At 41.3% G+C, this 27,516-nt stretch overlaps 1 protein-coding gene across 9 annotated transcripts in view; it reads left to right on the plus strand.

The window, feature by feature from the left end:
- The first annotated feature begins 4,299 nt into the window (after nucleotides 1–4,299).
- LOC132989553 (C-myc promoter-binding protein-like) overlaps nucleotides 4,300–27,516 on the plus strand; it is a 77,038-nt gene continuing 53,821 nt past the window's right edge. For 6 of the 9 annotated variants that reach the window (XM_061057279.1, XM_061057526.1, XM_061057698.1 and 3 more), the window contains exons 1-3: nucleotides 4,300–4,553; nucleotides 21,566–21,896; nucleotides 25,848–26,094. In XM_061057279.1, the coding sequence (XP_060913262.1) occupies nucleotides 21,586–21,896; nucleotides 25,848–26,094 (558 nt within the window). In that variant the 5' untranslated portion in view covers nucleotides 4,300–4,553; nucleotides 21,566–21,585. The remainder of the gene's footprint in view (nucleotides 4,554–21,565; nucleotides 21,897–25,847; nucleotides 26,095–27,516) is intronic. The other 3 variants (XM_061057361.1, XM_061057864.1, XM_061057943.1) reach the window with 1 other exon arrangement.

A 27,516-nucleotide genomic window follows, 5' to 3' on the forward strand; every position in this document is an offset into this window, starting at 1 on the left:
TTCACAGCCTTACATTCTTGTTTCAAATGCTTTTGTTTTTGTTTTATCTTATTGGGACATACGGAGAAAATAATCCCTCTGAGTACCAGCTCCTCCCCTCAGGCAGACGATACAGGGTACCCTTACGTACGTTTTTAAAAATTCTACCTAAGCTATAAGGTGTGTGTGTGTGTGTGTGTAGATGTGTAGCTGTACCTGCGGTAGTTTGTCACTGTTCTTAATTATTACATATTTATGGTTTTAGTCATTCACTATGTACGGAATTGAATGATTATTTAGGTGGACATGTTTTACTGATGAATGTATTTTGATATTTTCTTAGCTCTGGGAAGTCCAAGGCAGATCTCGCTCTGCCAATAAAGTTCATCTTATCATCATATCTCTTATTTTAAGTTCAAAAAAGGGTTTTGTTGATGTTTTGTGATCTGACCGCATAAAACATGTGCATCCTTGTTTTTTTGTTTTTTTAAAGCTTTCAAATGATTAAAAAGTCACAATTAAATTAAACTGCATATATAACCTCTCATAACTTCACATTTTAAAGCTTCTCACAGTATAATGAATTTAAAAACCATTTGTTTGTACTTTCTTTTGGCTGGAAAACGATTAAACCTTGATTTGAAACATAAACTGAGCCTTTACAGTCTCTGTGCATGATGTTTTAAACATGCAAACGAGATCATGCAGCTTGTTATGAAGGTATTCTAACACTGATCTCTTTCTTTGGTGTTCCTGAAAAACTGGAGAGAACAAGAAAGAGAGGTGCAGAAAAACATTTTATGGCAGCACTACAAAAGTCACACGGCTCTTAACTTTTGCTGTGGGAGTATTTGGGTGCAATCCAAAAACCATTATTTTGCTTCCCGGAGATAAGGAACGCACATCACTCCTTCACAAACGATCTGTTTGACATTCATTAATAACCTACACTGTCACACATTACTACTTTTTCAGGCTCCAATGATTTCATATTCTCAAAGGGAGCAATCTATTACTGGTGCAATGTGTCAGGGCATTTGGCAGCGTGCTTCAAACTACTTTTTTTTTTGCTTTAAAAAGAAAGTTTTGATCACTTCATCATACATCTAGTTTGAATGCATGTTTGCAAAATATATTCCCATGGACTTAATCATTCAGATTTATCTGTGAGGAGTTTCTAACTGTCTATGAAAAAGCCTCGTTATGACCTTCAGAAGAACAATACACCATCAGAATGGCACTTACTTAATTGCAGGGGCGTGTCCAGACTTGTTGGACTGGGGGGGGCAAACTGGGGCGCTGACTTGTGCAGGGGTGTCCTGATGTTTGTGTGCATACTGCTGAATGAAGAGCATTTAATTACCCCTTCTGTCCACACTAATCACATCGACTTTTGAGTAACACAAGATAATGGCAACATCTACATCTTCTAAGATTCATTCTTCAAGGAGTCAAAACAACATGTACGTCCAAAGTCACAATTAAGAATTTTAAAAAAGTGCAGAAAAAAGTCTGCACACTGAAAACTAAGAGCTGCCTTTTGCAACACAGGCTGAATGGTGGATTTCAATTGAAGTCTCACTTCTTGCAAGGCAAAACATCAAATATAGTTAAGGATTTTGGGGTGGCAAATAGGATTTTAAGGGGGTCCCATGCCACCCCACTGGACACGCCCCTGCTTCATTTGAATTCTTAATGCAATGGGGTGTCAGTCCCGCTGCAGAAACAGCCCCATAGCGACTGAATTTGATAGAAGTAGCCTGATGATGCTAAAGGTGCGTTCAGGTTGAAAGGGGCTGAGCAGGAAGAGAATTTTACATCAGGTGCAAATGTCAATCATATTAATGCAAAGTCTTGAATGGATGCACATTTGCCCCGGGCTGCTTCTGTTCACAACATAAAGAAGCTTAATTTTTTTTTAAGTCAGAAGGAAAATGTTTATGATAAATTTTTTGGTCACTTGGGGGCAGGATAACTCTTCAACAACAACAACAACAACAACAGAAAAGACATCATAATGAATGTCTGACTCCTGAGACTTTAAAAGAAAAGGGAAACATGAGAAGTTGTTTTTATCTTCTGATTGGCTGAGGACTTGAACAAACACCACAGCACAGATGATTCTCTGCACAAACATGCACACAGGCCATTAGGTGTGAAGATGTCACACAGCTGTTTGGTTGTCAAATTTGCACAAATAACACAAGGCAAGAAATGATTTCACATGCAATCTGAATGCACACTTGGAGGCAGTGGACACTGACCGCTTGCTACTTACTCTCAAGGTTGGGAAAATATGCTTCAGTGCAGCACAGGTGTCATAAGACAGCAGGAATAGTGTCGTATTTCAGCTGATAATGAAAAAGCAGCAGGTAGAGAGACTGGGGTAAACCTTAATTTGATCGGTTCCCAGCCTACACGGCGGCAGAGAAAACACAGCATCTTTTCTCATTTGAATTCAGTCACTATATGAGCCTCATGAAATGTGTTTGTTTGTTCTGTGTTATTCTGCAAAGCTGTTGGTACACATGGCATTTTATTTACTGCGAGCTGTCAAAGCTGGCACAAACTGCATGTTCTGTTTCATGTGCTGAAAATAAATGGATTCCTGCACTGGTCAGGACTTATAGTGTGCCCATTGGTATGACAAGATTGGAAAGTTTGAATTATTATCTGTGATGAAATTGACTTATCAGCTGACTTCTGAAATAAAGAAAAATAGGCTTGCTATCATGATAGAAGACCAAAATTTAAATTTAGGATTTTTTAAATAATATGTACGTGTTATGACAGGAAACAGAGTAGAATACAAAATAATGTATGGATGTATGTCTGCTTAGGGGCGGAGAGAGTCGGGCATTTGATCCCAAGCCCCTGTGGTCACATGTCCTCTGTGTCCATCGATAAGACACTTAAGCCCAAGTTGCTCCCACTGCTCCGTCAGCAGCATATGAATGTGTGGATTAGTGAATTGTGTGAAGGACACTTCACATGGCAGCCTCTGCCATCATTGTGTAAATGGGTAGGTGTGACCTGCCGGTGCATTTATTATTTAGGGCTTCCTTAGGTTCTGCCCTAAAATTGTCATATTATTTATGATGTATGTCTTTTTGAATTAACACAGTTTTGACCCTGTTGGACCTCCGTACAAGAAAACTGACGATACAGTTTATCTGTGAGGGATACATTCAAAAATAAAAATATAGCCTCTTTTTGTGGACTTTGTGTAAGATCATAGGCTAGCGTATAGCATTCAGACATGTATCCATCTTGTTTTAATTTACAGTAGGCAATGACATTAAAATAGGATAGGATAATACTTTATTGATCCCCAGAGGGGAAATTCGGGCATTGCAGCAGCACAGACAAGTAAGCTCAAAATACACATTTAACAGAATAGACAAGATAAATAAAAATAAAAACAGGGGGTATATACAAGTACAAAATGAATGATGAAGTTAACTATGCAGGGAATTGAGACAGTATTTGCAGAGAATGACAAGATAAAGTAACAAGTGATGATTAAAGTGACTTGGTATGATAAATAGCAGCAAGTAATGTAAACAGCAGAGAAGAGAGGCAGTGTTGTACCACAGTAATGCAGAGTGCAGTTATATAATATAATATAATATAATATAGTGCAATATGAACAATATAGTGTAATATAATTAAATGTTATATAATATAGACTAATATAATAATATAATAAAATATATAGAATGTACAGTATATATGTATATATATATATATATAGATGCTAAATAATAATAATAATAATAAAATAATAATACAATGTTAGTAATGATAATAATAATAATAATAATAATACAATAATACAATGTTAGTAATGATAATAATAATAATAATAATAATAATAATACAATAATACAATGTTAGTAATGATAATAATAATAATAATGATAATAATAATAAAATAATACAATGTTAGTAATGATAATAATAATAATACAGTGTTAGTAATGATAATAATAATGATGATAATAATAATAATAATAATAATAATAATAATAAAATGTTAGTAATAATAATAATAAACCAGGATCAGAATCAGTTTCATAAATAAATAATCTTATATCATCTCTACGATATAATTACCACCAGTCAACATCAGGTAGATTATGTGAGATATTCCCTGCAGGGAGAGGCTGGCTGTGATGTAAAGCTGCCACCCAGGAGACACGAGGGGGTGTGTGTGTGTGTGTGTGTGTGTGTGTGTGTGTGTGTGTGTGTGTGTGTGTGTGTGTGTGTGTGTGTGTGTGTGTGTGTGTGTGTGTGTGTATGTGTGTGTGTGTGTGTGTGTGTGTTTCCCATCACAACCAAGATGGCGGCGGAGCGGGCAGCCGGCTCCGCACAGTGACTGACACACAGAAGACGCTTTGCCCGGCCGGGTTGGACAGATAACGGTGTCACCCTCTTAACAGGGTGGGGGGGAGGAAACAAAAAAACAAAACAACCGACCACTTCTCGTCACCTTTCCGCTACCGACTCTGCAGGACATGAGGCAAACCCGTTAGACGACACCGACCGAAGTTAATCTGACGTCCACAAACGAGGTGAGTGAATGATGAACCTTTATCGTGACGGAGGGATTTAACCAAACAGCTGCTAGTTACGAGATAAAAAAAAAAAAAAAAAAAAAAAACAAGCTGCAAATCCCGTTTTCTAGCCCTTCTCTCCTCACTCCTGTCTCCGTTTGTGTCGTGTTTCAACCGGTGCTCATTCTCGCTCGTGACAGTTCTGCCGTCATTGTACATTTGACCCGATATCTCCCATCGTGCTTTCCCCTCCGAGCAGCTTTACTGTGCTACAGGTTGCTGCAATCAACCCCAAATCGTGACTGTTTTAATCACCTGTGCCCGTGTGTGCGTGATGTAAACGACCCACCTAGTCACACCACATTAAACCCCTTCTTCATCAGGTGATATGTGACTGCTCTCAGGCACAAGCGTGAGGTCGTTAAGACCTAAAAATAACCCCCCCAAAACACTAACCTTCTCCCTGTGTGCACCCCCCCTTTTTTTTTTTTTTTTTTTTTGCCGGAGGATATTTTAAGTCGTTCAGATTTTAGTTTGCCTCTCACTAACACTTTGCCAAATGCAGTGGTACAAAATGTGCAAGGTGAGTGTCTTCGTGAAGTCCAGATTAAAGGCTGTCACTGGCTGGCGTGTGGAGGCAAAAGGGCTCAGAGTTCATTACTGGGGACAGGGTGTATGCTCTTAAAATCTCAGCAATGTCTGCAGCACGTATCAGAGAAACACAGCTGAGCCGATGTGTGCTGCACAAAAAAGGTTGCATGCATATACGAGGATGTCTGATAATAAGTCTATTTGAGCTTTATACCTGTTTTGGCTTGCTTGCTATATACACACTTGAATTATAACTACTTACATGCCAATTTTAAAGGTAGAGTCAGTAGTGTTTTCCACATTTTTTTCTTTTTTAATGTTGCTCAATCGTCACTTACGGGCCTCCATACGTGTGTGGTAGTGACCGTGTCTGCAGAGACCATTGTCCCCTGCCTGGGATCTTTTATGTTTTGGTTTGTTTTGGGTGGGAAGCTGGTGCGTTTCCTCCAGCCAATAAAAGCGAGCAGGTGATTTTAGGCGTGGTACAACTCAGCGATTGGACGCCATTCAAACTGGATTCTAATACTTCCAATCTAATAGATTCTGCGTAAGTCTGAGGAATGTGTCCACTCGTACTTGCGGTGCATGCAGCGTCACAGAAAAGATATTTCTGTCCCGAGAAGTTTTGGTAATCAGAGCTCGAGCACGAGTATGTTTACTGCTTCTTTTCTTTTCTGACATCAGACCTCAGACACGCACAGCGGTGACGGCTGCCGTCGGGTCTTGACACACTGACGGTTTACTTACCGCAAGAATTCCCCTCTGCATCGTTTAGTGGTGTCGCACGGGAGACAGGCAAGTCTGGTCAAATCACACGTGTGACAGAAATACTTTCAAAGACTGTGATTTTGGAAAAACCTCAGCTCCGCATTCCAGCAAGGTAAACCAGACTGGAAACCCGTAAATCCCCTGCCTGCGTGGCCTTTTTTTTTTTTTGGTTTTTTGGTTTTCATTCAAGTCTTAGTCCCTTCACATATCATTCTCTCCTGGCCATGTTCTGTTGTTATGCTTGTGATGGACAGGGTGTTTGTCTTCAGTCTTTTTGCCGTGTCTGCTCACGTTGAGAGGGCAGAAAGGGCGCCGTGATGGAATGCTAGAGAGGGAAAAAAAGATAAATACTTGAAGCCACTGTCATCTACCAAACGAGCGCCAAATGGCATTTCTGGTTGCATGCATAGGTCGCTCGACTGAAGCTGTGATGTCTCGCGCAGCAGATCCAAGTGGAGGATTTACGGCAGTGAGTAAAAAGATCAGACAGCTAGACGTGTCGTCTTGGCTGATTGAAGACCTCGTGCACGCTCAGTAACCCTGGTTCCTCTCACCCCGACACCAGCCTCAGGGTTAATGCTCCCTGTCCACCTGTAATCGACACCGCATGTCGCCTCGTGTGGCAGCGGCAGCTTTAATGCCTGAGGCAAAGAGAGGCTGCGTATTATTCCCAAACTTGCGTAATTCAGCGAACGTAAACAAAGAGAGCAGCAAATTGCACGTCGTGGAGCGGTCGGCCACAGTGCGCGGATGCTCACCCGACTCGAGCTCCAGGAATACTGTTTGAGAATATGTAACCGAATGAGGACTTGTTGAGTGTGTTGTGTTAGAAGAAATGAATTTGGGCTAAGATGTAACCTCCAGAGAATCAAGGGAAGGAATTGTTTTCGATAAACCCTTATTCAGTGTTTCCCTGCCTTCCCGGGTTCCTGCAAGAATACTGAATATAACAAGGGCCGACTCGCACTAGGCCCAGTTGCCCCGTACCCCGCTGTCCTGCGCTCACACTGCTACAGGCCCAACCAGACGGGGATTGATTATACGACATGTCCAAGTTGTGTTCCTGTTGTGCATGAGTAACCGTACTGTGCCCAATCCACCTCTTCCAAAGAAAGTGTTAAAATGCTGAACTGGACTTCAGGGGTCAAACAAGCCTGGACAATGGGCACAGTACAGATTGCTTTGTGTGAGCGAGCCCCAAGAATAACCGCTGCACTTCGATACCTCCTGTGGAGATTCACTGTGGGCACTCTCTCTGTAAAACTAGTCAGGCATTCACACAAAGTAAAGGAACATATGACAAAGTCAGTACTTAGTTTTTTGGTTTGCTGTGTGAAGCTGTAGCAGAGGTATGAAGACGTGATGAGTCGTTTGCAGCGGTGACGCTGGGATACACATGATGTGTTCTGATTAGGAAGCTGAAGGCTGCAGGAGCCTCTTTTATCTGTCACAATGATGAATATTAAAACTGTAGTACAGCAAATTAATGAATTCCCCTCATCCCATTAAGTGCAAACTTGTTCTATTCACCTTTGTGTGTATAGTTAGAGGGGGTAATGGAGAGAGAAAAAAATACAGAGCAAGAGCTGTAAACGCAAAACAAAATTAGTGACAGTTGTGCTTTTGGCATTCTGCTGTATTTGTTGCTTCATTGAGTACAAAACACACATTGACTGTGTCTCTTGTTATAAATGTGGACTGAGGCATCATCGATGTTAGAAGAATATCTTGATCTGTAGTTCTTATGGATGCAAACATTTTCTATTTTTTAACTTTACTGGAAGTTTTTTTGGAAGTGATGCAAAAGTCTTAATTTGGTCAAGATACAGCAAATATGTCACAGACGTGTTCTTGATAAGTAGCATGTTGAATTCAATCTTATTTTGAGATTTGTTCACGTTATTCTCATCTATACAGTAATAGATCTTGTGATTTACAAATTGTTTTCCCATGTCTGTGTTTTGAAAGAGCATATTCATCATGGGGTGTTGCTATGTCTACAATTTGCTCAGTTTTAATGATGTTGGATATGATTTCATAACACATGCTCTCTATTGTAACAGTTACTGTGTGGAGCCTGTTCTAAGGTAGAAAATGTTACTGACTGCATTCTGCCATGCATAATCATTCTGAGATTTCACTCCTCTGATGGTTTTGACCTTGCTCTTTGTGTATCTGTTGCCGTGCTCATTTGCAAGATGAGCCATCTGAATTTACACACGTAAAAATGTAAAATTTCTTCTTTAGTTGCCGGGCGGCTTCTTCACCAGCAAAGAGGCAGCAACAATGCACGAAGAAACAAAAATAGCCCTTCTCCACATATCGTCCTTATTTTGTCTACAAAAACCGATGAGGCTGGACAGTTTCTATGTGACTCCTGATGATGCCACAACCCTAATATTTAAGTATATAGTACAGTAGCTCAATCTGTAGGGACTGGAGGGTCACCGGTACAAGTCTGGAAATTGGTCTGGTAGCTGGAGAGGTTCCGGTTCACTTCCTGAGCACTGCCGAGGTGCCCTTGAGCGAGGCACAGAAACCCCCACCAGCTCAGGAGTGCTCGCTGTGGGCAGCCCCCTCACTCTGACATGCCTCCAGTAGTGTCCATAGGATCCTGTTGGTGGATGTGTGTGTATTTCATGTGTGTTCATGTTCATTAAACAGAGTGTAAAATGTAATTCCTCACGGGATTAATGAAGAATATCTTCTTGAAAAGCAACACTAATGTTTTAGTGATGTGACCTATTCTTTGATAAAAGCTTGATATTGTGTCAGCCTGAAGGTCGCAGCACAGCGTGGTTACCATTTTTCATGCGGTGTAGAAAAAAGACGACGTTGATGTTCTGGCAAAGAAAGCTTCGATGGATTTGTTAGAAGAACGAGTGAGGACAGGATTTCATGTTCCCAGGGAAAAGCATCCACAAACACTAATTAGCTGTAAGCTCAGAGAGTATTGTCTGCAGGGAGAAAGGCAGGATGTGTCCTCGGTTGGTGGGTGGCATCTGGTTCTGGGCGAGATGATTTTAGGCGTTCTGCACTGATTTTATCATCTGAAGTGAGACGCACACAGATACCAGCAGAGTCACTGAAAGAAATACATCTTTGTTTTTTTTCTCATTGGGAAATTATGCAGCAGTGTGTGTAGCATCTGGTTAATGTAACTTTCAGTCAGTGGTTGTTGGGTTGCATTAAGAACGGGCCGTTTTAAAGACAGACATTTGGTCAGACTACCAGGGTGAGTTAACATGTGCCAGGGAGAGACAGAGCAACATGTAAACTCTACTTTGTCTGTACGGTTTTTTTAAAGATACTTTTGGGGCAAATTTAGCCTTTATTGGATAAGACAGCTGAGGAGAGACGGGAAATGTTGGGAGGAAAGAATGGTGGATGACATGCAGCAAAGGGCCTAGGCCGGATTCGAACCCACGGCCGCTGCAACTAGGACTATGTCCTCTGTACATGGGGCGTGCAACATAACCGCTAAACCATCCGGCGCCCTAGGTGATGTTCTCTGTACGTTTGAGAAAAAAATATCAGTATGGCTCTCAAATTTAAATATAAAAACAAAAGCCACATTAATTTTAAATTGGCAGCTTTTTATAACAGATGTCTAACTGCATGCAGTACAGTTGGGGGAGGTTGCGTTTCAATAATGAGGATTTTCAGTAGAGTGATTAGCCTGAGTTGTGAAAATGTACACTGACTTTTAAAAAGAAACATTCCAGGCTAAATTGCATTACATTCTGTCTGTTCACCCTTTGCATAACCTTTTAGTTTGAAAGATTTGAGTGAAACTTTCTGGGATGTGGGCGTGACTCAGTCAAGGCTCCAGTGGTGAGGGCTGTAATCATCTGATTCTTGTATTATTCTGTCACCGCGTGTGGTCTATACCTGCCTCACAAGGATAAACGATTACTCCCCAGCTGTCTTTTCCCACTCTTTCTCATCATTCAGAGAGAAGTGGGCGGTCACCGGGAGACGTTAAAGACGTCACTAAATCAGACCTGCCAGCCTCCGATGTTTACAAGCTGCAAATCAAAAGACGTCACGTGGAGAATCAAATGTGTAGGATTGTTTTAACCTGAAGAACCTTTTATGGAATTAAAAGATCAGGCTGGAAGAGGCGGGTTGATTAGATCGGGTTTCTCGGAGATATGGTGTTGATTTCAACAGGGCTCTGCAGAGCACATCCCTGTACCAATACTGAAACCAGAGCCAGGATGGTAACCTCTTATGCCTGGCTATTTTATCCCAGTATTCACCACCTCTGTAACCTGAAATATTCTGTTTTATATCAGCCTATAGCCTTTTTTTCTTGATAAATCCGACATTTTTCTATATGGTTATATCATTGTAAGGCTATGATATTTAAATGCATCTATCTCGTGTTATGTTGATTGATACATTTGTAGAAAGAGATGAGACAGACAAGATGCAATTCCTGTAGGCGATGGATGCACATTATGCCAAGTTAAGTGGCAGTTTTCTTAAATGTGGAATGAAGTCCCAGATAAGATTTAAATCAGCACCTTTATCTGCGAGCAACAATAGCTGTGTGGCTTTTCAAAGACGGCACAAAGAGATGCTCCAATGCGTTTAAGATGCCTGAAATTTCTGTCTGAGAGTCTAAAATGTGGTATTGTCAATTTGTCTCTACCTGCGATATTGGCAGCTGTGACTTAAATCCAAGTTACAAGGCAGGCTGGGTACTAATTTTGGACAAATGACCCCGTGTCATGCACGTGGTCTTATCCCTTTTCACTTCGGTCATGAACATCCTCAGGTCGTCACACTGGTGAAATATCTTGTAATGTGTAAAACCCTTTTCCTGTCACTTAATACAGCTTTAACGATTGCAATTCTGCTCAAGAAAATGGATTTCAGTTTGTCTGTTTGGCACGTCTGGTGAGTAAAATATAGTGGTTTAAAAAACGCACTGAGGAGGCAGAAATCAGTGCCAACAGATCGTGGGGTTTTTATTTACCAAACAATGCCAGAGAAAGAACTAAAACAAGAGTCCTGGACAATTTAACACACAGCCAATAAAGTTACAATTAGCTGAAGAAACAGCCTCACAGCAAGCTGCTACCGACACAAATTCCCCCAATAAATGTCTGAGTCTTTTTTTTTTTATACATCTCTAGGCTATTGCTGGAGGAGGGAAACCAGACAGTGCAGTCCACACTGAAACGAGAGTCAAACACTAAACAATATTAGAACGACAATATTTCAAGGTGGGAGTTTAAAGCACATTATTGACAATACAAATCATGACTACGGTGAACCTGTTTCACCTCTTCTGATAAAGCAAGAAGCAATTCCCTAATCGTCTTAAAGACACAGGTGGCCTCGCAGCAGGGAATGTAGGGAATCTGAGGCAGGTAGAAATTTATGGAGGGAACCTTTTCACACTCCCGTCATGTAGGGCTGGGGATGATTTTCGATTCAAAAAGATTCTGGATTCATGATTCAAAGTCTATTTTTTAATTAGTACATACTTCAGGATCTACTTCAGTCATCTGTGAGACTGGCTGAATTTATTGTTGCTCTTTTTGGCATTCTACTACTTAGCACTCAGCAGGGAGTGACTGATTAGCCAAAAAAAAAAGAAAGAAAGATTTTTGGAAATTATGAATCAATTTGAAATCTTAGAAGAAGAATCTTGATTTTTACATTTAAATCAGTGTTTTTTTGCCCACCTCTACTGTCATGTTCAAATCACAATCACAAAACAACATATCTAGATAAAGCCTGGAAGAGCCAAATTAGTGTGTGTGTATTTATGTAGTGTATTTCAATGGTTTTGGTTTGTTTATTCACTTTATTTGGACACTAGGTGGTGATAATCGATAGTGTGGGTTAATCGATCAGGTGGTATGGTTGAGTGTTTATAGGTCTCGGGTGAACAGGAAATGGTGTCATACAGTAGGTGATGGGAACAAACAGTTATGTAAACGAACGACACCAGACAACTCTAATGTCTGCAACAATCATTCATCGTATCATCATCACGGTTTTTCTGATTCATATGTTACAGTAAACGGGAGTTTCATACACAGTTATTTCATTTTATGTGTCAAGACCTTTCCATTCACCTATGCAAGTGACTAAAAGTATGATTAGTAATCCAACAACTTCATGTTCCATGTGTGTAGGTGGGTGCTGTACGTCTGTGCTTTGGTTGTTTATAGTTAATCATCTTTGCATTGCCTTTTTTTTTATTGCCATCAGATATTGATGTTAATGGGATCAGTAGCTGCACGCTGAAGTCTCTCACTGCTGTTTCCCCTGCTGCTGCATCCCCATCTATCACAGTTTGTGCTTAATTATCCATAACAAACTCATCAGTCATCCACTCCCACCAAGAGAGACAGATTGTCTTAAAGCCTGCGCTGAATTTTAAAAACAGCTTTTGAAATGTGGGTCAAAGTACTTGTAGTTGTCACTTTGCATGCCCACCTTTCTTTTTGAAAGAAGCACCTTAATGTACTTTTAACATATTCATGTTTGGTAAAGTCCTAGCTGAGCACAAATTGCTAACTCTGCCCCTGTTATTTCTTTTTTTTTTTTTTTTTACCTATTAGGCCCCCTCTACATAATTAGCAGCATAATGATCGTTTGTATTCATCACATAAAGGAACGGTTAGTGAGTGTTCATGGATAGAGCATCAGTGACCTGACCCCGAGCATCCTCCTCCTGCTCTGAGAAGTGCTTAACGCTGAAGCTTTAAGAAGAAGTCAAGGAGAGTTTATCTGCAGGAAAAAAAAAAAACAAGAACTGCAGCTAAACCTTTCGCTGTCCTCGTTGAATAAAGCGCTGCATTTTCATGCAGAGTAACCTTCTTGATGTTCGGATGTATTTTTGTTGTTGTTGTACATTTCTCAAAGCTGAGACACTTCAGGGGACTTTAAATACAGGAAGAAAGTCCCATAATCTAGTTTATCCAGGATGCGTCTCCTGTAAGTCTCTCGAGTGGGAATAATAAGAAGGGAAAAATAAAAATGTACTCTTCCCTGGGTTAAGATATTTGTCTCCCCCAAGGCATTTTCTCGATGGAAACATAGTCAGTAATAACAAACATTGATGTGATGCTGCCGATCTTTAATACCATCAACTTTTAATGGTCACATGTTGTTAAAAAAATACACTTCACCATGTTTCTCTAACACTAATATGTGTCCCTAGTCTCTCTTCAAACCCCCCACTTTTCAGAAAATGTGTGCTCAAACAGGCTGTTTGGGGATTTTCCCTTCATGACATCACAAAGGGCAGTAGCCCCTCCCCCAGGTGGGTGACACTCCCACAGCTAGGTGTTTGTTCTGTCCTCTGAGTCTGCCTTCTCACCGTAAACAATAGGACATGGAGCGAGAAAGCCCGAGCCAACCCAAGTCCTTCTAGAGAGGGGGCGTGGTCAGATACATTAACATTTAAAGGTACAGACACAGAAACAGTCTGTTCTGAGCAGGGCTGAAATAGAGGAGTTTATAGACATGATCAAATACAGGATCAGAGTGGATTTAGAACAAGAAACTTCACACACATGTTTTGGGGAGCTCTGAGACTTATTTAAACTGGTTGAAAAGGAGGATAATATGTGGCCTTTAAAAGCGAAACCATTGTGTCACAGCATCAGTGAATTATTTTCATCAAAACTTTTCACTGAAACATGCGGTTATTTATGTGAATTTAGGATTAAAACCTGGAAAAATGCTCTCAAAATAATGTGAATGCTCTGGATGCCGGCTGCTTAAAAAAATCTTTTACTTCATGTTTGCTATGTTACATCTTTTCGGTCTTCAGTTATGCCAAATATCCAACAAATTTTATAATCTATAAATTAATTTACCCCTTGCCTGGTGTCACTTTTTCCACTAGTTAAGTGATTATTGATGGTTGGTTTTGAAGCGGATTTGGAGGCATGCATCAGGACTATCCATTGTACATTTTGGATATGTTGTCAGAGAAAACTGACAAATCGCACCTTTGCATGAGACGGCTACCTGTACACTCTCTACTCAAAAACTCTGCAAATTAATTTCAAAATTTTCATTTAATGTCATGTCCTTAATTGTAAAAAAAAATAGCTTACCTTATTTGCATTACCTATTTTCTTGTCTTCGTAATAAACACTGGGATGAAGTCTGTATGTAGACTGTTCAATCAATGATCAATGGGGCCATTGCACTCAACTTAGCAAACCCATGATGTGTTGTGACCTAATGCACTGATTTATAAAGGCTAATAACTAAGTTCTGCCTGTTTGTGTTGTAGTCTTGATTTAGATTTGCCCCTTTCAGTACTGTCACAATTTTCCATTTGCATCTTTGTATTTCTGACACTGTTGCACAGCTACAGGTCAAAACAGGGTGCATATTTGAGACTAGCTCAGAGGGCAATGCATCAGTTGTGGGCAACACCATGTTTATTCCTACCTTGCAACTTGAACAAGTCTTTCTACATGACGGGTGGTTGTAAAGGTAAATTTGATTTTAGTAGTCCCTGTGGGGAAATATGTTTCTAACTATAAAGAAAGCACAGCTACTTAAGGATTCAAACACATAAACAAACTGACAGCAACAAATAGTCTCATACCTCATTAAAAACACAAAGTCTGTTGGCAAAGGTTAATGCATCCTAATTACCTCTTATGAATACTGTCTCATGCCTACATTTACTCCATCTCAGAGCAATTAAAGTCGATGTTACTGCTAATTTATGGAATTAAACTGAAGGTGATTCCAGGAAAAGTGTAGTCGTCTGCCAGCAGAGCATGTAGTCGATGCATTTCCTGAAACATTAATGATTGAAATGTTTCTGTTACATAGAGAAGGCAAAGTCTAAAGCTTGTTTCTCAGTCCTTTTTGGGAATTTGGCTTCCTTTTATGTTTGTTTGTTTTTTTGAGCTATGAATTTAAAAAGCCTTCTATTTCTGGTGAAGCAGTAGCTCCATTACATTTCAATTAAATGTGCAGAAGATGTGGCTGCAACGTGTAGAGATAATAGTTTTACATGAGTCTGGATCCTCATTTCTCACAGAGGTCATCTTTCTTCCGCAGTGTGAAATGACCTGATGTTTGAGCCAAACGCCCTCCCGCTCTGGGCTAACTGGAAGCAGATGCTTGGCTAGTGGGGCTTCCTACTGGCTTGTGTTTATGTTCTCGAGCACATTCCTTTTCACCTCCTCCACGTGTCTGCCCTGCTGTGGCCGTGTCTGCGCTCGATGTCTTTACAGCTGCAGCCCAGAGCAGTGACCGGGGCTTAAAGAGCCTCAAGCGAGAGTCCCCCTTTGGTGAGTTTCATTGGCTCCGGTTCTCGTGAACTCAGGACAGCTGGAAATCATTCCCTTGTCACGTTTGCTTAAATAAAACCCTTGCGGAGGAGACTGAAGGCCTGTTGGGTCTGGACATCTTATCGAACTCCTCCCCGACGTCCCATTGTGGTTATAAGTCAGCCGGTTTAGCTCTGGGAAGCTTTGTCTTTGGCTCTGGCACCAGGCCCCTTCATGTGTCAGAGTTTTAAGTTTCTCTTCTTCTCTTGTTTCTCTCCGGCTCCCACACGGCTCTCTGCACTGTATGATTACTGCAGAGCATTAGATAAATCCCAGATAATCAGGGCATCCAGCTGTGTCAGGTAATAGAGCACCTTTTAAAGCAAGTTAACCACATCTTTGAAGGTGCTCCGCAGTCGGATGCTGGTTTCAGCTTTACAAAGACAAATAGTCTGCAACATCTCTGGGAAAACTCAATCCTAAGGCATTTCTGCTGAATCCACCCACGCCATAAATCATTTAGAAACATATAAATATGATCCGTAGTGCTTTAGGACCAATGTGAAGGACCTCAGTGACCTCCTAAAGATGCTTGCAGTCTGAGCACATCCTGTCTTAAATGCTCAGTTTTTTTTTCTTCAGAGGAATCAGTTGTGATTTCTTTCTGGGCGTTTACCCCCTTACCAAGTCCAGTTTTCCCTTCCAGGTCAGTCTGCCAGGGGAGAAGTAGGGCAGCCAGCAAATTAAGATGTTTGGATTAGACCACTTAAGCCTTGAAGCAGATTTTTCTGCGTATGTGTCAGGCAGGGCGTGAGTCACGGCTCTGCATCTTTTGGATGCAGGGACTCCAGTGATGATCTGAGCAAGATTAACTGAATAAGAAAGAGATTCTGTGTTCCAAGAAGTTATGCCTTCTCAGCACTTTGATTCACCGAAACACATTTATAAATCTAAGGGTTGGTTAATTCATGCCACTCCATTGTCTTGCATTCCACTCTGTGTAGTCTGATAATGTCTCTTAATGGATCAGTTTTTCCCATAAATCCTTGCAGCCACTTTTAGAAAAACATAAAGCTTCATGAGTTTTCACACAGCCCTGGTTTGCCCTTCGCTCAGACATTTCTTCCTGTGAATGATGAACTCTTTGTATCCAAGACGTACACCAATTTGTTGCAGCTGACTAAAGAGATATCAACATGACTTGTCCAAATCCTGCAGTGGGAAATTTGCTTTGACCCACCATGATATTGCTTATGGACATATTTTTTAGAGGAAATCGTTTGTGTTTGCTTGTGGTTTGGTTTTGCATCTGTTACTGTATCGACTCCCAGATATGTGTAGGTAGCTTAGAGACCAGATAGACTTTTTTCCTGGTGAATTGTCTGGTTACTAGACCTGCAGGATATGCAAAGCCAATGTGCAGGGCGTGATGTGCAATAATTCAACTTTTATTGAGGCATGCATATCAGCCAAAAATACTTACAGTGCTTGTATCTAAATCAAGATATTTCCAATGATATTGTTTACCTTTGCCAATCAGAATTCCCTTATGTCTTCTGAGCTAGCAAACCTTACTATTCCACAACATTGACAGCAACTTACTATAGGCTAACAGGCGGCTGACTTAGGCCTCTTATGATTGGGCAGATCTTGCTAATGCATGGGCCATGTATCCAGGACTCCTGCAGACATGTCATATTTTCACATGCTGAGTTTGTTTTCAAATGCACTGAAAAAGTTTAGCCTTTTAAGAAGAAGCAGAAGAAGAAGAAGAAGAAGAAGAAGTGCTTCCCATGCAATCTTTTAGGGTGTGTTAATTGTGCATGTTCAGTGCAGCAATCTTTCAGTGTTGTATTGTGTGTATCTGACCTTAGTGAAAGTGGAGACGTTGAATGCTAGAATTCATTCTGTCACCTCCGTGTCTCCTTCATGAACTCTGCAACGTTGATTCCTTCTATTCTTGAAATGTAGGCCAGGCAGAGAAAGAGGGTTTAAGACAATAAAGTCAGACCCACACATGCAGTTTATATATGCAGTCCTTATGTAATGTGTGCCACAGTGCTGCTGCTGCTGCTGTGGTTTGCTTTGTATTTTTAGCCGCCTGACAGCATGGCGAGGATGAGTATCATTCTTTGGCCGTCATGTGGCTCTGTGGTCAGTGTAACCCGGGCAAACACTCCACCTCCAGAACTCTCCACTAGACTTTCCCTCCAGAGGCCTGTGATAAATGAGGTCGACTTTTTGTTGTTGTTACAGTTCTGTAATAAATGAGGAGTTAACTGTTCTTTCTGGGTGTTACATGAACAATACCCACGGCTGTTTTCTTTTTTTTTTTCAGTTCTGGGTCCACAGAGAAGCAGGCATTAGCAAGAAATGAGAAAGCTGCTTGAAGGGCCAACACCCCTTGTTTTTCCACCCCTCCTTTTATTATGCATGTTATTTTTTCATGAACTTCATGTCCTTTTGATTAAATAGGAGAACAACTGAACTCAGATTGGATTAATAGTTTGGTGTGCTTCTCCTGCATTTAACAAAAGTTGACCACATCGTTCTTTTCTGCTTTTTCTAAAGCCCATGTCAATGCAAGAATGTGACCCCGTGACCTTGTACTTGCACACAAACACATAAAAAGCTTCATCAACATCTCCCTTCTTCTTCAGGCTGTCTGTCAGCGTGTCAGCCTTTCCATACGTGTTCACATGAAGGCTTTTTATGGTGGAGAATGTTGGGAGCAAACCTGAAGGTGCAAAAGGAATATTTGTTTGTCCCACCACTCTTTTTCTCTCCTGTGCCTCAGCTATTATCCTTCTCCACCAAAAGCAGAGAAGATGTAGTTCAAATATTTGTATAACGTAGATAAACGTGCTGTTAAATTCACTTGCTCAGCCGGCACTGAACTTGTTTTTCATTTTGAAACGAGAGCGGAGTCTATTTAGCATTTTCTGTGTTTTGTTTTCTGCTCAATTCCCAAGTAAGTATTTCTAAAAGAGAAGACAGCACGTGTCCCACATCCTGTCCTCTGGGTGTTACTCCAGCATCTTCTCATGCAGGAACATTTATGAGTTTGCTCTGTGTTGGACTGGAAAGTGAACATAGACTGCGGTCCTGGGCTCAGGATGCTCATGCAGATGTGAAGCGCCTGGAGCGCCATTCTTCGACCAATTGTTCTCAACTTATAACCTAACCCAATCGCTCATTTCCAACGAGTCTGATACAAAAAGTTGTTCAGAAGAAAAAAAGGTATCCTTTAATTGATCCCCATGAGGAATTTCAGCACACTGTTTTTCGAACATGCTATGCACACAGGCCAGGAACACATGCACATTAGATCCTGTCATGCACTAATGGAACGATTTGAGAGTGAGCACATGTAAGAGCAACACAACCAGTTGGGGGTTCGATGCCTTGCTATAGGGCACCTCAGCACTGCTCAGGGAGTGAGCAACCAGCAACCCGACAGACCCAATTCCATACTTGTGCCCATACAGGGACTTAAACCAATATGCTTTCTTTGGCTTGCTTGACAGTCCAATCAGATACAGCATATTTATCATGTTAACTTGACAAGTTAATTTTATTATTTGAAGTTAACTGCAGAGGTCTGCATGAGCAAAAAAAGACAACCGAGGGTAACCTACAGGGTCATTCTGAAGTATAAACCACTGACAAAGCGTCTGTTTCTTACCAGTTGGGAGTTTGAAGGGTTAAATTTGAATATGTAATTTGACCTGAGTGTCCATGGGGCAATAAGAGGTTTTAAAGAACCACAGGTCTACGTCCACCTCATTCACCTCCCTCCTTTTCTTGCATTGTCAGGGCTGACCACACGTCACTTTGTACAGAAAATTAGCTCACTGACTGTCTCCTCATCAGCCTCTCACTGTGAGGAAATGATGAGATGCATTTGTAATCTGAGTGCAGGAGCCAGGACACAGTGGACCAGCGTTTTCTCACCATCTGCCAATAGCTGGAAGTGCTAATCAAAGAAGGATACACAAATGGCTCTTTGTTTGGTTACAAGCTTGGCTCAGTCGCTCTGCAAATATAATCTCATTATATCAATAAACACCCAGCTTTTGTAAGATTTGTGTCAATCACCCTTTGCCCAATGTTGTGGGAATTACAGGATAACTTTGCTGTTTTTATATTTATGCTTCTTGACAGTCACAACAGCAACATGTGTGATGAGGACACTCTTACAATGAATGCTGCTTTCAACGCTGCAGATGATGAAACTAAATCAGAAACAAAAATCAGACCACGTGTGCAAATGGAGGAGACTGGTAGAGGTCAAAGTTAGACCTGTTCTAGTTCTTGACATAAAACTGTCTGATGGACTGTGAAGGAGGGTAAAAAGAGGCATGCCAGTCGTTTAGTGGTGGCAGCCGAGACGTCTCTAGCATGACATCACTGTGGCTGGAGTTAGCAGCCTTTTCAGCTCTTCTCCTGATTCCATACATTAAGACTCGCTAACGCCCCTTGCTAATTAGAGGTCTCTTCACACGCCCTCACGCTGCATATGGTTGGAATCACTGCGCTTGTTCACTTAAATCATCCATTATTACATTGAGCAGAAACTCTAAAAGTACAAAATCTGCTGGCTTTGAAATGACTCTCAGGGTGAGACTTTGTCAGTGGGGAATGTTTTTACAGGGGGGGACTCCCTTGAAAACGCTGCATTTCATCCAGATGTTCATGGTTTTGGAGGACGTAATGGTGCAAGCTTCAGCGAGCTCTGCAACAGTCACAGCCAAGCTTGTTCCCCTTTAAGCCTGGAAGCTGTATGACTACCTCCACAATACAATACAACATATTAGTTCAGTATTTTCTCTAACTAAGCACAAAGTTTTAAACCTAACCAAACTTTTACAGTAATAAGAAACAATAGTCTCACATTTTGGTTTGATGCAGGAACCAAAATCTCTTGGGATTTTTGGGGGATTTAAAGTGAAGATTAGCTTAAAAAAACAACACTTTTGTATTGTTTTCGTATCCAGAAAGTGGCAAGACAGCCCAATGAGGGCCTTCAAGAATGTACATCAAGAACTCAACGCAGTGGGACTCAGGACGTCAGGCTTCACCCTTAAGTGAAGTGCTTTATTTTTAGGTAAACCTCTTAGTAAATAAATAAAACAGCCATTATGTCCTGTATCAGGAAAATTCTGGTTTATATGAAAACCTTCTGACTCGTTGTTGTAATGTTTTGTTGTTTTAATTCAAGAAATCTGTGTTCTTGCTATGCAGCTAGTATTGCCCATATATAGTCTCATTATGCCATTTATTTCTTACCCACTTATGTACAAGCACACCCCACCACCACCATAACCAAAAAAGGGCGCTTTTGTCTCAGACCCATGACCTCAGTGGTCCTGATTGCTTTTCTTTTCTTTTCTTTTCTTTTCTAAGATAAGAGTTCAACCAACGATCAGTTGTTAATTGCACGGAGCTGGATCACGGTTACACTGCTCTCCTCAGTGGGTGATAAACACGTTTATTGAGTGTCCCTCTGTTGTTTAGGGGGGAATGCACTCCTGTTGTTGTTTTTGAGATTCAACCAATGAACCATTGTTTGACTGAAAAGTTATTACTCATGTCAATGTGTGAGTTTTGTCAAGGAAAAAAACAAACACTTTAAGTCACTAAGATTATCTGCAAGTTTGATTGAAGGCTCTCTTCATCATGACAGATGTTCTGTTGTCATTATTTTTTAGTCCAAGGTGACATCTCGGCCTGTTTACTGATCTATGTCACTTTACCGCTCGGCCTGTGCAGGAAAGTGAGGATGATGTTGTGCAGTCAGGACATGCCCCTCTTAGGACAGATTACGGAAACTACTGTTTGGCTTTTATCACCCAGCTTAACTGTCTCCGTGATATCACAGCGCTTCTCATCAGCAGGTTTTAATGTGGAGCTAGTCTGTAATTGAGGCAGAACGTCACGTGTGAAGAAACACCTCGCTGCTCCCTTTTTAACATGCATACTCGAGTCTGTGCAGCCAGCCAGGCTTCAACTCTGCCGGTTCAGTTTAGAGAAATAGAGGAAGGTTCAAACTCTTTTCAAACTAACCGTGCACTCTCCTCATGTTTTGTGTCCTTGAGCCAGGACGTTGAACTTTCAGCTGATCATGTGAGCTAAAATCGATTCAGTCAAACACCGTCGGCTTACTGTTTAAACTGTTAATGGCTGCCTGGTACCTAATTGAAGTCCCTCTCATTCTCACATCATGCCCTCTCTTTTCATTTGCCCTTCCACTGTCCTCCACTGAGTTAGATTTATGACTGTCAGATTTGTATTTTACTGCCATAGCAAGGACGCCAGAACCGCCTGTACCTGCTACAACAATGAAAATCAATCTCCTCCCTCCCTCTCCCTCCCTCTCTCTCTCTCTCTGTATCCGTGCAGGCAGCCGGTGGGGATGGGAAATGATGGAGGACAAAGGCCCTCGTGTAGCCGACTACTTTGTGGTGGCCGGTCTGACGGACCCGTCCAAGCCACTGGACCAGGAGATCCACTTTGATGACGTCTGCCACAAGACCGCCAAGCCTAAGGCGCCCATCACCGACGTGGCTGTGGTGATCCGTTCGATGGGCGAAGAGGCGCCGCCAGGGTACACATGTGTAGAGGAAACCCCAAGCGGCCATTCTGCCGACCTTAACAATGGAGGCCTCATGGCGCCTCAAATCTTCCTGTGTTACAGGCGAGGCCGCGACAAGCCACCTCTCACTGACCTGGGGTAAGAACCAACGGAGCCTTGAGTCTATGTTTGGAGCGATATCTAAACACAGACTTTATGGGTTTAAAGAAGGCTCAGAGTCTTCAGTCCTGTTAGCAGCTCTTTGAGGCATAATGGTGCAGAAGCCTGATGCTGAAGTTCACAATGCTTCCATACTACAGGAGTTACAGTGTTCACCATCCTAGTTTAGCATGTTAACTAGGGGTTGAACAAAATATATCGATATGGCAAATATTTTGTTTTCTTGATTCTACTCTAAATAAATGTCCCCATCAACTTAACTCATTGATGATTGCTCATGACTCCCCACAGGCAGGGAGAGAATCACTCCCATGATTCCCTTCCAGCCTCGACGTCATCTTTCTGTATTGTTTTGATGTTTTGGAATTTACATGTTGTTACTGGAAACGTATTGTCCAATGATGATAACTCTAGATGAAAGGTTACGTTCTAACCCGTTCTCCTGAAAGAGACATTACAAAGTGTGACGGTCCATCTTAAAGTTGTTGAGCTATAAAACCCACAAATCTCATGTTGGCTGTTAAAGTAAGATCTTCAAATTCAGTGAGAAGTAGAACAAGGAGAAGAAAGGTTTAATGAAAAGAAGAGGGAAAGAAAAGAGAAGAGAAGAAGTAACAGGATCAATATCCCTTCATTCAGTTGCAGCTCTCCGTGGCTCAGCCTTTGCAGGAAATAAAACACAGAAACTTTTAACAGCTGAGCGATCAGAAGAACATAGTGATTTAGAGTAAATACAAAAAAAACAAAAACATTTTGATATTCCTCTGCACTGAATCCTTTTTCGTCTCACAGAGTGTCTTCTGTATTAAGCTGGAAGAGTTATTACACGTTGTTTAAGGTAGTAAAGTCAGTATACTGCAGCTAAAGAGAAAAGATGAAGAATGACTGAAGCACATTTTAAGATCCACCGTGATGCTGCAGTCCTTCATCTTCCTCTTCTGTGCAGAATATGTAACCACAAAGCTGCTTGTAAGAATCATACTAGTTCACATGTTGCTGAATTTTTTAAACCATCTATTTGAGCTGATGATGTCCTTTTTCTGGACAACTCTGAGCCTCTTTATCCACTTGATCTAGTAATGAATGTGTTGCAACATGAACATGCTGTATCTATTATTTGTCTCATTACTAGTAACGATTAGCAAACAGTGTTGTTATTCCTGAGAGTGTCAGCTTTCTTCTTCTCTGAACTAGAGTTCCTTGCTGTTGTGATTGGGGAAAAAAAAGTCATCCACATCACCTCTGCTCTTAAACGCTGAAGTGCTCTCAGCGTTAAAAAAAAAAAAAAGAGCTCTGCGCTGCCTGACATTTCTTCCTGTGCAGCACTTTTTTCCTCCACAGCAGACGGTTTTCTGTCTGTCTTGCAGCCGTTCCGCCATTGTGATTTTTGCAACAAAAAAAGTGAAATGGTGTGAAGCAGCAGTTACAGGTGTCCTCCTCAGCAACATCTTTGTGAAGTACGGGAATCCAATACTGTTTGTTCAGTGCTCGCACACCTCGGGCGGGCAGAGACAGGTGGTGACAATGCTAAGGAGGCTCGTGTTGGCCTCTGACTCTACAGAGTGCAGTGCTTATCAGGCACTGACGCTGAGGCTGCTCACGCGCTATCAGCAGCTTTGTGTGCTGAAAGCTCAGAGGGGCTGCACTTCCCAGACACCGGTAGGACTAATGGGAAGCTGACGTGTGTCTGTGTGTGCAAGTCTAGACGTCATGTAAATCCGTCTTTACTCATTTCTACTACGTGAGAGTGTGTGAGAGAGGGATAATCTCTTACCAAGTTAAATTCATATCAATTTGTCCTAATTTAACACTGGGGACTAGAGAGGAATATGAGAAGCATAAGCACCTCTAAGGTTTCAACAAGGAACTTGGTAGCAGAGGTGGTAATCCACCCAAACACTGACACATGCCATCTCATGATCGCTTCTCTCTCTCTCTCTCTCTCTGAAGATTAAGGGCGCACTCACACTAGCCAAGTGTTTGCTAGTGCGAAAGTAGCACATGTAAAGTCTGTTGTCAACTTCATGAATTTCTTCATCACATCTGGATCAATTAGAAAGATGAAAAAGTCCTTATTATGTCGGTTTTTGCTTGTAGTTGACATTTTTTTCAGCTTAAGGTATTAAGAGTGTCATGCAAAAACGAGGAGCTTCAAACATCTAGGAGGAGCACAAGTCGCTTAGTCAGTTGGAAAAAAATTTAGTGCTTCCTGAAAAACAGCCTCCCTCCGCAAAAACCGCACTCTGGATTTACCTTTTTCATATGTCTTTTATTGTTTTATAATGTTATTTTCCAACAGAGATGAGAAATCTCTCTAGTGAAGTGAAGGGAAGAAACAAAATGAGGAAAACAAACCTGCATAAACATCTGAACTTCTCATGCAACTTTTTTTCGAGAGACGATTTCGAAGGTCTTATTTAGCAAACACAAAAGCCATTTTAAAGTTCCTAAGAGTTGCGCGCTCTGTTGATAATAGAGGAATGTGACCTGCGCTCGCCTGATGGCAGATTTCTGCGTCAACAAAAGCAGATTTTGTATAACAGCATAAAATGTTGTGCACTAAGTGTTTGGCCTTCTCTGAGCAGAGCAGATTCTGTGATAAGCACCGAAAATGAGAAATGGACTGAATAAAAAAATTCTTGGAGCTAGCCGCTATGAATTCTTTTCTCTTTTTCAGCGTTCATTTAGTACCACACGCCGCCTGTTGAGCTCCACTTCAAACAGTAATGGAGCATAAGTGCATAATGGAAGTGCAGAGAGGGATGTTTAAAAAGACTGCTACTGCTGTGTACCTCTCAGTACTCATCCTCTGAGTGGTTTCTGCGAGCGTCCTCTTGTGCCTCATTGTAAAGCTGTGCTGGGTTAATATGTTTTTGTCAGACTTTGCATTAATCTTTCTGCATATGGTGTGAGAGGAGGGTCAAAATATATCGCAAAGTGTATTTGATTTAGGGTCAAACTTAAATTTAACCACCATTACAAAGTTTTCTCTTTCTCTAAAAACCCATCCAAAACTTAGTAAAGGCTTTCAGAAATTTGACCATAATTTTTGTTATAAAATAGATTTACACTTTACAGCTTTACCAAACGCACATTTAAGTAAAAAAACAAACAACAACAGGGCAGTGAGGGAGTAATGAGTGGGTTGGATGGAACATGAGTAAATTGTGTTGTCACTTTTAGGGCTTTCACACTTGCAGAAAACTCCTGAAAAACTCCTGAAAAACTCCTGATCTTCCCAGGAGGAGCTGTATGTGTGAACACAAACAGCCAAATTTTCACTTGAGCCGTTTTCACACATGCACTCCTGAAAGTATCCAGATAATTTCAGGAGATCATAGTGGTCGCATGCATACACTCTATGCACCGTGCAGCAGTCACAGTAAAGAAACGTCACTCCCCCTCTTATTGGCTCGAGGTGAATTCTCAGGAGAATATCCTGCTGCGTTCTCACATCAGCTCACTCGGACTTGCTGCGCAAAAAATAATAGGGGGTCTGGCAGGAGAAACTCTGGGTGAAATCCGATCGAAAATCCGACTGTTTGCATTCAAACCTATAGCTCCTCCTGGAAATATCAGATGGTTTTTTGGGCGATTTTCTGAAAATGTGAAAGTCCTATTGGAGTTTCTCCTTGCCGTCTTGTTATATAAGCTCATATATCTTTCTATTAATCACATTAGTTCTGCTTTGCTGGATATGAGGTGCAGAGCCAACATTAAGCTTAATCAACTCAATTATGTCAGCAAATGCGTTCTGGGATAAAAGCCCAGTTTACGACTTAAACAGGCTGCGCCACCTAATTGGCTCAATGAGATCACTACAGCATATTGTGTTGATTAATCTTCATAATTACTCTATTAAGTACACATTGATGTAGAGTTCTGTTTAGCTAACTGCAGTGTCCCGCCTCCCCCCCCCCCCCTCCACAGCGTGCTGTATGAGTGGAAAGAGCGACTGAAGCAGGGCTGCCACCTCATCCAGACCACGCCGTCCGGTCGCCCGGCCAACATCAGCGGGAATTCCTCCCAGCGAATCTACGTCACCTACCGCCGGGCGCCTGAGAGCCAGCCTCACACTGCCCTGGCCGTCACTGACATCTGCATAATCATCCCGAGCAAGGGAGAGACGCCCCCACACACCTTCTGCAAGGTGGAGAAGAACCTCAACAGCAGCATGGTGAGGGGAACAAAAACACAGATTTTTTTGGGGTGTGTCAAGTCCAGGTAACTCAATCAGTGCTGCAATGGAGGTTTTGTTTAATTATAGTAAGCATCAATATTTCATGTTGGTGTCGGAGACTTTTTGCTAAAGCTGCCATTTTGCAAACCCCCCCCCCCCCCCCCCAAAAAAAAAACCAATCACATCAGGAGAAACTTATCTCCCAGATATAAGAAGACCAATATGTTTGTTGATAAGTGTCAAAAACTTAAACTTAAATCTAGAATGATCCGGGTTTGAAAATCATCTTAGTCATCTAACGTCTGTACCAGCCAAGCAACCCATCTTTCCCTTCATAGATGAAGACAGAGTCTCTGCAGCCTGATGGCCATCACTTCAGTGCTTGGTTTCTTTCTTAACCACACAGAATCCCATCAGTGTACTCTCAGAGTCATTGCTGCGTCAGCTCGGTCTACAGTGATAGAAAATGACTGTAAGTGTGTAAATGGCTGCATGGGCCTTTAGATTTCTTTAAAGAGATTAAGTGATGGAAGTCGTGTTATAAAGTTAATATGTAAATGTAATGAGACTTACGGTGCGAGACGGAGAGCCTCCTGTGATGAAATAAGAGATTTAGCTACCATAATTTGTCAATCGGATAAATGTAGGACCCTGTTTTTAATATTTCAGTTCAGCTCCAGGTGCACACTGTATGTGCAGTTTTTGGGGAATTTAACACAAAAAAGTGATTTAGCATCACGTCTCTCTGCAGGCTAATGCTTCAGCTACTAGATGAACAGGCCTGAGTAATGCTACACGTTTGTACTGTATTACATTTTATTTGTAAATACACCAGTTTGCTCGATGGCAGCATTTTAACTGAGGCCACAAGATGAATGACTGCAGACTGAACTTAGATATTGATTTTACACAGAGGAGCTTTTACCAGTTTTTACTTTATAAACACACACACACACACACACACACACACACACACACACACACACACACACACACACAGTTGGTGGCAGAGCAGTGCAGCAAAATCACTGGCTTGGAAATAAGGAGTGATTTTGGGCTTCAGGCAAGATTGTACACTTTCTCAGTAATTTGAACTCAAAGTGATTGAAAACCCCCTCAAGAGTCATACTTTGTGTTAACTTAACTTGCTATTGTTGTGCCTGTCACTTTAATTTGTTCATCACTTTGGGCAGCTCTGGTTATTTAAACATAAAATAGAGCAACCATCATAGGGAACATTGCTCATCAAAAGTGTATCATCAAATTCCTGGTTGTCTTTTTTTGTTTTTAGTTACAACTTTATTTTATTTTATTTTATTTTACCAGGCATGTCATTAAGAACAAATTCTTATTCACAAAGACGGCATGGCAACCTCTCTTGTTCTTGTACTTGATCTGTTTTTGACCTAAATCTCCTCT

This window comes from Labrus mixtus, chromosome 1, assembly GCF_963584025.1.
Source record: "Labrus mixtus chromosome 1, fLabMix1.1, whole genome shotgun sequence".
Taxonomy (NCBI): Eukaryota; Metazoa; Chordata; class Actinopteri; order Labriformes; family Labridae; genus Labrus; species Labrus mixtus.